The sequence below is a fragment of the Syngnathus leptorhynchus genome, chromosome 2 (genome assembly GCF_054491065.1).
Source record: "Syngnathus leptorhynchus isolate UIUO chromosome 2, UIUO_Slep, whole genome shotgun sequence".
Taxonomy (NCBI): domain Eukaryota; kingdom Metazoa; phylum Chordata; class Actinopteri; order Syngnathiformes; family Syngnathidae; genus Syngnathus; species Syngnathus leptorhynchus.
The window spans coordinates 16,026,039-16,037,743 of record NC_141196.1 but is presented as its reverse complement, the minus strand read 5'-3'; the positions used below and the strand labels follow the sequence as shown (position 1 = coordinate 16,037,743).

The 11,705-nt window shown below is 43.2% G+C and overlaps 1 protein-coding gene across 2 annotated transcripts; it reads right to left on the bottom strand.

Moving 5' to 3' along the window:
- On the bottom strand, nt 1-9,698 carry ssrp1a (structure specific recognition protein 1a). Of its 2 annotated transcripts, none has more exons than XM_085906118.1 (18): nt 9,605-9,698; nt 8,915-8,988; nt 8,125-8,310; nt 5,811-5,916; nt 5,498-5,691; nt 5,316-5,416; nt 5,002-5,131; nt 4,784-4,887; nt 4,386-4,514; nt 4,050-4,271; nt 3,620-3,692; nt 2,857-2,989; nt 2,590-2,635; nt 2,374-2,509; nt 2,110-2,277; nt 1,643-1,740; nt 1,378-1,564; nt 1-474 (listed from the first exon to the last, which is right to left on the bottom strand). In XM_085906118.1, the coding sequence occupies exons 2-18, from the start codon at nt 8,966-8,968 to the stop codon at nt 409-411; spliced, it is 2,133 nt and encodes a 710-aa protein (XP_085762244.1). In that variant the 5' UTR covers nt 8,969-8,988; nt 9,605-9,698; the 3' UTR covers nt 1-408. The 2 variants fall into 2 exon arrangements, with proteins under 2 accessions (XP_085762244.1, XP_085762242.1); XM_085906116.1 differs by having other exon boundaries at nt 9,544-9,696.
- Between the last annotated feature and the right edge of the window lie 2,007 nt (nt 9,699-11,705).

Sequence of the window (11,705 nt, the reverse complement as noted above, 5' to 3'; positions counted from 1 at the left end):
TGGATTTTTACTTTTTTTTTTATTAAAAAGTAGTTTTATTCAATCCTAGAAACATGACAATGGAATCTGAACTAATAACTGCACTATTAAGCGCTACAAAACTATAGTAAGTATACACATGGAACACCAAAAGGAGGAAAAAAAAACCCCAAAAAAACAATCAGCATAAAATATGTCAAGACTAAGCTTTGAGGAAAGATGTCAGTGATGGAGAGTTGGTGATGCTGTGCTAAATTTAAAGCAAAACTTACAATTTTGGTGATTTGTATTGTTTTCAGTCCGATTGAGAGAACTCAAGATGAAAAGTGTAAATGCCTGGTCCTTGAGTGAGAGATATTCTATGCCAGTGTGTGTGTACGTGTGTGTACGTGTGTGTGTGTGTGTGTGTGTGTGTGTGTGTGCGTGTGTTTAGTCAGACTCTTCCTCTGAGCTCGCAGGTGTGGATGCAGCCTCCTCTTCCTCCTCTTCTGATTCCTGGTTCAAAAACAAATGTTAAGTTAGTTAATTTGTTTTATATCAATGGCCAAGAAGTGTCCATGCATCCATGATCCAAAACGCTTTGTCCTTACAAGGTGCTTTTCTCAAGCAATAATTGACAATACACAGGAACCTTGAGATACATGTGACTTACTAGTTTTTGGAGATAGGATTCATTGCTCAGACCATTTTTTGAGATGGGTTTGCAGTTTGGCACAAAATAAAATATTCTTCCAAAAAGCTGTTCATTGCCAATCCTAGTTAAAGTTTGCCCTCAAACTAACAGAAAATAATGACTACATATTTAAAACCATTACTTTACTGCTATGTTTGCTAGCTTAATGTTAGCACACATTGCAAAATTCAATACACAACAACAATATTAAAACATTCGCCCCCCCAACAATATTACTGTCATCTAACAGAGTAACGTATCGGTAAGCCTTTTTTCCTTTGGTCTGTATTAGTGTATTATGCTGTACTTTTCCCCGATGGCTAAGGTGTGGACACCAGAAGGGCTGGAATGTCTGACTGGCTTTGTGAGTCATTACAATAGGAAAAGATTTGACATTCAGACTTCTAAGCTTGGTCACCGTACGAATTCAACAGGTAAGTCGAAGCACAAATGGACTTCAGTGAGAGGCGGAACGAGTTCAATTTGTGAACCCAAGCGCCGCACAGTGCGACTGGCCAAGTTGATGTTTGCTTAACTGGATTTTGTTTCGGCTTCATGGACGGATTACTCAGAAGCGATTTGGAACTTGAGACGATGAAGATGTTGCACAGTGATTTTTCTTGTTGTTGACCGCAGAGATTGGCGGTAGGCTTGGAGGAAGTGAAAGAAAGCCACAGAAGAAGTAGATAACATAATGCATCTTCGTCATCTCGGCTCATGCCCACCTCCTTCTTCTTCTTCTTCTTCTTCCTGGATTTGCTCTTGTGGTCCGAGTCGGAGGAGCTCTCGCTGGTCTCGATGAACTCTTTGCTCTTGAAGCTCTCGTTGCCGCCACTGCGCTCCCTCTCCTTGTCTCCTCCAGAGGACTTGGACTTCTTGTCCTCCCTTTTGCCTCCAGACTTCTTGGCCTCCCTGAAGGGTCAGATGAGGAAACATTAGAGAGGGTAGCCTGACCGTACGTAATAAGTCATGTGAGGTTATGAGTCTTACCTCTTAGAAATGGAAGAGTCACCTCCACCGCTTTCCTTGTACTCCTTCTTTGCGATGTCGTATTGCCTCTTGGCTTCTCCTGCCTTGGTTTCCCACTCCTGAAGAAGGGAGAACATTGACGCAGAACACGACAGAATGTGATGTCAAGCAGAATAGGGTGGCAGCTATTGAATATTTTTGAATTATTCTACAATGGATAGGAATTGGTTTGGCATTATTAAACACATTGCCAAACACGTGGGAGCACGCATCCTCGCGTTCTACGAACGTATCTGTGACTGAGCGCGAATGGCGTGAAAATACGCCTGACGAGGTGGGTGACGCGCAAGAAAAATCGTGTTTACCAGGATCATTTTAGCTTCAACTTTTCAAGCCTGAGCGAGAAAATGGTTTTGTTTTATGATTTGACCAAACTAAACCAAAATCACAGTGCAGTCAGCGTATCCGTGGTCCTCCTCATCCCTCACCTCTTTCTCGTCTTTGCCCAGCTGCCTCCACAATTCACCAGCCTTCTTGGAGATCTCTGTGACAGAGATTCCGGGGTTGTCCGATTTGATTTTCTCACGGCTAGATTTGAGCCACAGCATGTAGGCACTCATCGGCCGCTTGGGGCCACCTTTGTCCTTCTGCTTCCTCTGTGGTGGTTTGAGAAAAAAAAAAAATCATGAAACTGCTGTTCAAAAGGGTCAGCGCCATCACATTTTGCAGGATTCCATCTTCTTGCTTCTCACCTCTTTGCGTGGCTTCCTTTCCTTTTTCTCCCTCACCACTTTGGGCTTTTCAACTTTTTGCTTCTTCTTTGGATTGTCATCTTCACTCCCGTCGCCTTCGTCGCTGCTGTCACTGGCCGACGCCTTGCTGTCGTACCTGAGGGCGGAGGGGAAAAACGTTATGTCTTCACGGTGAAAAGAGCAAAAAGTGTTTCCAGGAGTCGAGGTTTTCCTTACTCCTCTGCGATGTCGTCATCCTCCTCACCAGGGTTGAAAGACTCATCTAAAGAAAGAAAAGGCAAACTTAGTATTCTAAACACAAAGTGTCAACATCCGTGTCATAAAGTGGCCGGTGGGAATATTTATTGACTTCTGCTCAAAACAATCTATAAAAAGTTATCCTGCACACACAAATAAATCATTACAATTTAAATAGAACTGGCTCTCACCAAGCCCGTGAACAAATTTGCCGCTCCTGCTCTAAACATGTACTCGTCAACTCACCGCTGCCGCTGTCGGAATCATCGCTGTCGTTGCCCTCCTCTCTGATCTTGCCCTCGGCCTTCATGCGCTCCAAGTAGGCGTCGTGTTTGTCCTCGTCAGAGTCGCTGTACTCGTCGATGTTCCCCTTCATTCCCTGGAAAGAAAGTACCTGGTTAGGAAACAAATGCTTTTAAAAGAGCCTGCCTACACAAGCCACCGTCCCCACGGAAGCGCTCAAGTTCAAAAGAGAGAAGAGTTTTCAGTCAATGAGATCAATTCTGTCACTATAGCATTCTTCAGCAAAAAAAGCCCCCATTGATTTTCCAGCCAGCATTGTTTGTGCATCAAAACTTGAAATGTGTGTGTGTGTGTGTGTGTGTTTTTGGGGCTGTCTCCAACCACACTTGTGTTTGTGTTATTGCCACACCAACCCAACCAAACCCAGGCCACAAATCTGCACAATGCAAACCCCCACCCACATATTAGTTATATGCCACGCGCCCGCACCCGTCCAATGTTAGCCAAGAATCACTCGTTGAATTTCTCCCAATCCAAAAGAAATGTTTGCAACACACCCAACCACAATGTAAATTAACAACACGGGGCTGGCTTTTCGGGCAGCACGCCATGCAAGCATATAATCACGGCAACCACGGGACGAACATACGCACCTTTTTCTACACGAGCACGAGTACAAGGAGAAGGGAGGGCGACAAGTTTCATTAAGTGGGATTAGGATTGACATAAGGGTGTCTTGTATGAGATAGGGCGACTGTGTTACTACCTCTTTGAAACCTCTGTTCTTGATGTTGAGCTTCTTGGCGTTGACAAAGTCAAACAGCTTGCCGTACTCTTCCCTGGAGGGGGAGATGGAAGATGTTCGCCAATGTGAGGATGGTGAATGAAAAAAAAACGTAAGGAATATCAGGAAATGAGGGTTCTCAATGACAATGCTCTCACCATGTTGAGGATATTTGGATTTAAGGTGATTTAAAAATTCGTACTTTTACAAGCACGCTTGAATTGAACTTTTGAATGTACATGTCTACACGTTCAATGTCCGAGTATTACAATGGAGTGGATGATGGGGTCATCCTGAAATTTCAACCAAAAAACCCAGTACCTCCGACTTCTGGTGAGTAGGTTTGTTATTGAAGATGTGGTCTATTCTTGAGCGGTGAAATGACTCAGTATGAATAACACCATGGCGTCACCTCTCAATGTTGCTGAAGGTGTACTGGTTTCCTTGCTTGGTCTCAATCTCAAAATCAAAGGAACGAGTCGTGGTGGTGCCTCGGGCGAAGTTGACGCAGGAGATCTCCTCAAAGCGCAGGTGTACGGGGGGCTTGTGAACGTAGATGAAGCCCCTCTCCAAGGGATAGAGGAGACCCGAGGTTGCCTTGTAGGAGCAAGTGATGCACTGAGCACCAGAGTGGCTGGGCAGGAAGTGGCAGAGGTAAGATTACTTACGTGGGGGGGTCATCAAAAAAAATAAAATAAATAACATTACAAAGAAATGATTTTGGCATGATGAGGCATTAGGAGCATACCCCTGAAAGTTCCCGGGCACTGTGATCTTTCTGTTGACCAGAGCCTTCATCACCCTGCTGACCAGCTCATAGAGAGACCCTGACATGTTCTTGCTCAGTTTGCCCTCAAAGCGGCGCTCCACGTCATCCCTGATGAAAAGAACAAAAAAAAAAATACTGTCAACCAATAGAACTTTGCTTCCCCCCAGTGGGAAAAACTATTTAGAACGGCCGTGTGAACTGCAGGGCCAAAAAGGGTATCATGAGGACACATTTGATTGACTTCATGGAAACACTACTGCACAATTGAATGACCTGCAGTGTTAATTGTGCATTATGGTAATTGCAGTTTCCGGAGATACCGTGCAGTTCCTGTACATCAAGTGTCTCGTGAGTGTACTTGCAGCACATAAACTCACTCGCTCATGGTAAGGGAGAGGCTGATGTTTTCCTCTTTGGAGAAGAGCAGAATCAGGAAGTGGTATCGTGTCTGGCCCTGCTTGATGGGAGGATCCAGACTAATCTACACCAAATGACAAGAGGCGGGAAGGGAAGATGCATCATCGTCACACACAAAAAAAAAAAAAGCGATGTAAATATACAAAGAATTTGAAAGCAAAAAAAAAAGTCCACAAACCACAAAGAACATCTGCCTCTGGTCCTTGTGTGGCAGCAGGAATAGACGAAGGACGGTGGTGTAGGGAATCTTGTAGTCAAACGTCTTACCATGGAGGTGAAGGAAACTTGGGTAGATGCGAATGTCATATCTGGCCACATACACATAGCGTGTTTAATAGAGTTGCGAAGCGCCAAGGGTGGGAAAAAACATTTGATTTTTGAAAGTGACAGACGGAGGAGTCGTGTCATTTGTAGATTCCAGAACAGCGCTGGCTTTACTTTGCCCACCCACCGCTGATCTGAATGCCGCTTTGGGCTAGTGGGTGATTTTACCTTCCTCTGGGTGTAAGACACTGCAGCTCTTTGAAAATACACACAGCATCTCCCGTGGCCTGGATCACATCCGCCTTTGATAAGACATTCTGGGCAAAGGCCTGGAAAGAGGAAAACATTCGCTTTCAGCGCAGTGGCAAAATGGCTTCAATGAGGAAGCGGCGAGGGAAACGCCCTCTCACCTCCACAGGGTCCTGCCGCTCGTCCGCCTGACCGGGCGGGACGTAGAAGCGGACCTCCATGAGCGCGACCTCGGCGTCGTCGTTCTGGTGGAATTCCAGGGTGACTTCATTCTTGCCCGTGGCGCACTGTGACACGTTGGCTAGAGGGACCTCGAAGGCTGTCGTGTCATTCACGTCGAACGATAACAACGGCCCTGCAGTGGAAGATTTGATCGGAACTGATTCTCTTGAGAAAATTCTTTTGAGGTGTGCACATACACGCAAACTGAACTGAATTGAATAACGATTGCCGATTGGCGTGTTGTGTTTTTACCCGAAAACTTGGCCGTTCCCCAGTTCCACCCCTTCACACACATGTCCTTCTCTGTTAGCTCCATGTTGTAGTTTGCTTTGAAGAACTCTGAGATCTTCTCAAAGTCCTGATGCGGGGAGACAAACACAAAGAATTTGTAGTTCGGAAAACCCTGAAGTGATGCATGGGTCAAAGCTTAGCAAAACATTTCCTCACCAATGAGTAAAAAGTGCAGAAGGGCTCGGGGGGCTAATTAAATTGACGCTGTTCAAACCACGCCTATTGTTCGGGCCTCCCAGGACCACAGGAGGTGAACATAATCCATCGAACTACTTTGTCCTCCTCCTCTCAACATTGCCGCTGACAGACAGAGTTTATTTAGATTGCGGGCTCGCTTACAACCACACAACACACACACACATCCAGGCACTGTCCTCGTCACATGTGGAAGTGATTGTGGCACGCACGGAAGAACAGAATGAGACTCTGTGGGGAAGGGAGTTTACACACCTGGATATCTCCCTGTCTGCGTGCTTGATACTGCTAATTAGAGCCCGCATAATCAGTGTGTGTGTATATATACGTGTGTGTGTGCGTGTTTGTGTGTGAGAGGCTCCTCATCAGTCCATTTGTGACATTGTTTAAAAAAAGAGCACGTGTTTTAGTGGCGGGTGTTTCTCGTTGAGCTCAATGTGGACCGTTTTCTTCCATTGTACGCCACTGCGGTTGTTGTCCTAATAAACGCAAGACTTTCAACAAACACCACACAGAGTAGCCATGGTGTCTCCTAATTCTATTCTGCTCTTCAAACAAACTACATTCACGCACTGCTACAGGTTAGTTAGGTTAATTACTAATCGTAATAAGATTAGATAGGACTCCACAAATTTGGAACATCTACCAGTAGTCCTTCCATTTATATATGAATCCTTGGGTTTGTATATAAACCACCATTCCGATGATGTTACGACACGAGTCCTCGAGTAATTTCAGTGCCTTGGTTATGTTATGTTGGAAAAAATGTATTCTTTAAAAGGCGAGCTTGGTCCACAACAGAGCTGCTCGCAGGCACACGTTCAACATCTCGCTAAGGTTACCGTGTCCACACAGCCAGAGGGGCTAAACCTGCAGTCATTGACCAATTACTGACACTGTCGGAGGGATACTAAACAATGACATCACGCTCCGGTGCTTGGCGACGTGAGGATTTATCTCCGAAAAGTCGTCTGATTAACCCCAGGAGATGCTGCTCACACCACCTCGGGTTATACCAGAGCCTTCTTTCCACTCGTTTCCTGGCATCCTGACAATCTCTGTGCACGCACGGCAGCGAGCGAGAGGGAAAAGAAAAACACACAAGAAGATAAAAAAAAAAAAAAAACCCTTCTCCTCCACAGCAGTCTTAGCCAAATTGTTTCAGTGAACTGATATAAACACTGACTTACATGAGCCCATGATTACACTGTTTATGCAGCACATGTGCGAATGCCGCGCTCGCTCATTAATCCTATTAGGGCCTGACACACACACATACACACACACACATGCAGACTTTTCAACAACTCGTTCACATGGGGGCAGCACAGTGGCGCTTTGGTTAGCGCTGCTGCCTCGTAACTTGAATTCTAGGTCGGATTCTCATTGAGTTTCTTTTTTTTTTCTTTTTCTTTTTTTTACATTGTCCCGCCAGTCAAAATTTCACTCCTGATTTCTGCCGTCATGATACCAAAACGACTGATAAAAAAAAACAAAAAAAAAAACAGTTGAAATTGTTAGTTTGTGGAGCTTCAGACTGAATAAAGTATGCTACAGTCTACCAAGGTGTTGCATTTTCAACAAATACTGCCCGTATTTTCCACGAGTGACTAATAAAGAGCTTAAAGCAAGCACCCTTTCTGAGGAGAACTATTCGCTAACTATAGAAATGTGTAAAAGTAGTGCTGGTACTTAAAGTTGGTACTCGGTTGAAAGGGCCGGATGATTTCAGGAAAAGATTAAAAGGCGATTTTTCTGATTTGTCTGACAGATATTGCAATTTCAATTCACTTTTTTTTTTTTTCTAATTCAACTTCAGCACATTCATCAATCAAATATGCACCATCACATGTAACTACATAATAATTTGTTTGCGCAATTTCTTCATTGTCAATTTAAGAATGTGAAAAAGCACGCCTAGGTCTGTTGTCAAAGTAAGGTAATATTTATTCCAACATTTCACTATAGGCTTCCAGAGAGGAAACTATGCCAAGCATGAAAACAAAAACAACTGCCAGATCACTCCTCGAAATGTGGACGCAGAGCTCGTGGAAGTGATGTGCACGTGTCATACACTCACCGTGTCCCTGAAGCCGTCGTATTTGTAGGTGTGTCCCGCTCTGGTGCTCAGCTTGATTCCGTGACCTAAACACACACGTCGCCATTGAGCCTGGCTAAGTTCATCTGCCGGGATGCTGTCCACCCTTCCCGTCTTGCTGCTCTTGTACACCACATTTTGCTTGCTGAAGCGCAGCCGGCCGTCATTCTGCAGAGAAAGAAAAATGCACAGGCTCTTGTGAAAAAGTATTAACTTGTGTTTACCTGGCTTTGGAAGACTTGTTCAAACTTAAGCGTGCAGAAAATGTACAGTTTAGACATGTTGTTTGGATAAAATAACATGAATACATACACAATACATACATGTTAGTGAGGTAAATATTTAACAATATGTTCATTTTAAAATGAGCTAAAATAAGCTCCTCTCTGACAAGCAAACTTGTCTCAGTCAATATGCACCATCCATAGTTCCTTGACACCAATGTACTACTTTATACTAGACAGGCCTTTAAGCCGGAGCATGTAAAAAAAGAACACAAAGTTAGATTTGAGTGAATTTGTAGATATCCAGCAGACTTTTTGACAAAAACATTTTCTTTGTTAAAACAACTGTCCATCTTGTATATACTCAATGCTCTTGGAAAGAACAATTACTTTGCAACTAATGTATGAATCCATCAAAGAGGATAACATCCCACAGTCGAACATTTTAAGACCTCATTGCCAGCATGTCTCATACTTCAAATAAGGTTTATTTTAGGGTCACACAGAACATTGTCCATTTACAAGAGAATTTTTGATAGGGCACATACCCAGGAGCCTTTGACTTCCTGATAGATGTCGTTGAACTCCAGTGTGTCTGCCATCTTGACTACAGGCTGATGCTCTGCAGATACACAAATGGAATATAAATGAACTTGTTTTCATGTGCACGGTAAAGAACATTATGTAGATAAGAGCAGGAAGTACTAAGGGGGGGGAGATCACGTCATGTGCACACACTCAGGAGGAATGATTCTGTAAACTTGCAATGTTGCTCAAGTATCCAAATCTCAACCACTGCTTCATCCTACTTCATGAATAGTTTCACGTCAGCACTGTTTCTAAACATCATGTAGTGTTCCATTGGATAAAGTACACGGAACACGTTGAAGTTATGGCTACGACGTTTGGTAATGTCGCTCGCTGTCTGAGCTAACTTGAATTACACGAGGTGCGCTTCTTTGACGATATTGCATTGCGTTGCAGTCAGAAAGCCTGCAGCCATTATGTGAGTTCAAGCAAACGGGATCAAGCACCGCCCCGTTTAGACACCACACACTTCACAACGAGCGCTGCGAGCAAGCAATGCCAGTGTAAGGAAACAAAGTGATGGCATGCTGAATTAAATTGCGAATGGAAACGGAATAAAGGGACAGATAAAACACGTCTTGTTACTTACAGATATTAAAGGCTTGCCTACAGATAACCATTAACACAGTGGGAAAACTTTAAAGCCCTACTGTCAATATGATGAGGAGGTTCGCCTGTTTCCCGCGTGTAGCACGGGCGCTAACCCCACGTCACAGGAAGCACTTTACGATCTTCGGGACTACTTCCGGTATTGCGACGAAACGCACGCTCTAAAATCTAAATATATTTATTAAATTCTGATGCAAATGCCATTTTTTCACTGTGAATTTCCAAATTCGGCCAGTTACTTTGTTAACGTAAATTGTTTTGTTTTTGTTTTTAGGCGCTCTATGGCCCAGTGATGCAGTGATTACTTTCTACCTTTAGATGTCGCTAAACCCATCTAATGTAAATAGACTGCCATGTTCAAGTGGAAAACGCTTCACGTTTTTTTCCCCCCAATAAAATTGGAGGCACGTTTTATTTAAAGGAATTCACGAAATTATAATGATGATCAAGATTTGAAGTCGTTTGACAGATACAACGATATGTGCAGATCCAAGAATCAATTACAACTTGGGGGATGAAATAAAACAGATTTTAATGAGTGATTCCCCTCAATATACTGTTAATATTTGTGCCATTCATAAATTAAATAGAGGAAAGAAATTCAAACAGCACATAAAAAATGCGAACGGAAACCTAGAAAAACCAAGGCAGAGTTGACACGTTCCATGCAGCTCCAATAGTACTTATTCTATCATTTAATTCTCGTTATGTCAAAGAAATGCATCTTCCCAAGTTGTTTCCTTCCCATATTTACATAAACTCTCTGACACATTTAGTGTGTTTCTTTTTGGGAGGTCTGCACGGGGGCTGGCTTGTTTTCCAGCATGATTATAATCAGTGCACATAGTTTGTCCATCTACGTTCTGCAATCCAAACCGAGCGGCCGGCGCTTGAGGACTCTTTGGGAATATATATCCTTGAGTTAACTGCATGGGATGGGATGGGAGTATTTGAGGCCTCGTCGGGGACACACTTTGCAGTTCATTGAGAATTCAAGACGAATCAGACCTATACGATCAAAATCACTCCTGTATGACAGTTGTTAAAATCATTATAACTGTTTTATTAAAAAAAAAAAAAAACAGACAAAATGAGGACATTTCGACATTTAAAAAAAATAATCGAATCAATTTATTCCTGCATTGTGGTGTTGCAGCCTTTTAAAAATCAATTTAATGTACTTATTTTTAAAAAATTGAGCTGTGAGCTGCTCATCGATTATCAAATTCCACTTAACTGGTCTGAAAGGTATTATTTATACAAATAATTTGGTCATCTATCAATGTCTACTTTTCGTCACATTTTGTTTCGTGGTTTTCTTTGAGAAGATATATGTGCTTTGGATCGATGGGAAAACACTGTTGGAGAATAATTATGCGTTGTCATTTATTTTCTCTGCTGTTTGTGCATGTATTTCATTATGTCTTATGTTTTTCATTAAATGTGCCTTTTAATGATAGATTGATGTCACGTCATTTCATTTTTTCCCACTTCAGCATCTACAGCTATATTATGGCCAATACAGACAGAAGAAGAAAATTGATAGATTGGGTTCATTCAGACAAGAATGAACTTGAATTCGCAACTCGAACACTTGTCAACCTTTTTATTGGATTAATACAACAAAATATTTGAAAACAGATTTTTTTTTTAAAGTGGAGGATGCTGGAGCACGGAGACATCAAACAACCTCAAGTCAGCGTGCGTAAAGGCTGATGACGCGTGCGTGCATGAAGACGGAGATGAGTTGAGACAAGTCCCGTGGTTCCGGGGCGAGCAGTGATGCGTCAAGCCGGTGAATCAGCCGTCGGGATAAAAAGAAGAAAAGGAGAAAAAAAGTCGGGAATCGGGGATGAAAAGGGGGAGGAAAGGAGGAGAACAAGGAGGAGGGAAGAGAAGGAGGATACAAAAAGCCTTCGTCGCCTCGGAGAGTGTCACACGGATCACAGAAGTCCGAGCATATGCTCCATCCTGACAAGCTTCTACTTCGGAGCATTTAAAGATCTGCTTTGGACCTCTGCCGTTCGCAACCTTTGCTTCAGAGGAAAAAAAACCAAAGCGAGAGAACATCTTCAAGGGCTCCTCAGCTGATTGATGAACTTCTGAGTACTGCATGGAAATAAAGGATTTCGAGAAAGAAAA

Excerpts from the sequence above, each read along its gene's own strand:
- ssrp1a (XM_085906118.1), bottom strand. The coding sequence starts at position 8,968 with ATGGCAGACACACTGGAGTTCAACGACATCTATCAGGAAGTCAAAGGC. Across the intron at positions 8,311-8,914 it reads AGGAAGTCAAAGGCTCCTGG|AATGACGGCCGGCTGCGCTT; the intron begins GTATGTGCCCTA and ends CTTTCTCTGCAG. Across the intron at positions 475-1,377 it reads AGAAGAAGAAGAAGAAGGAG|GAATCAGAAGAGGAGGAAGA; the intron begins GTGGGCATGAGC and ends TTTTTGAACCAG.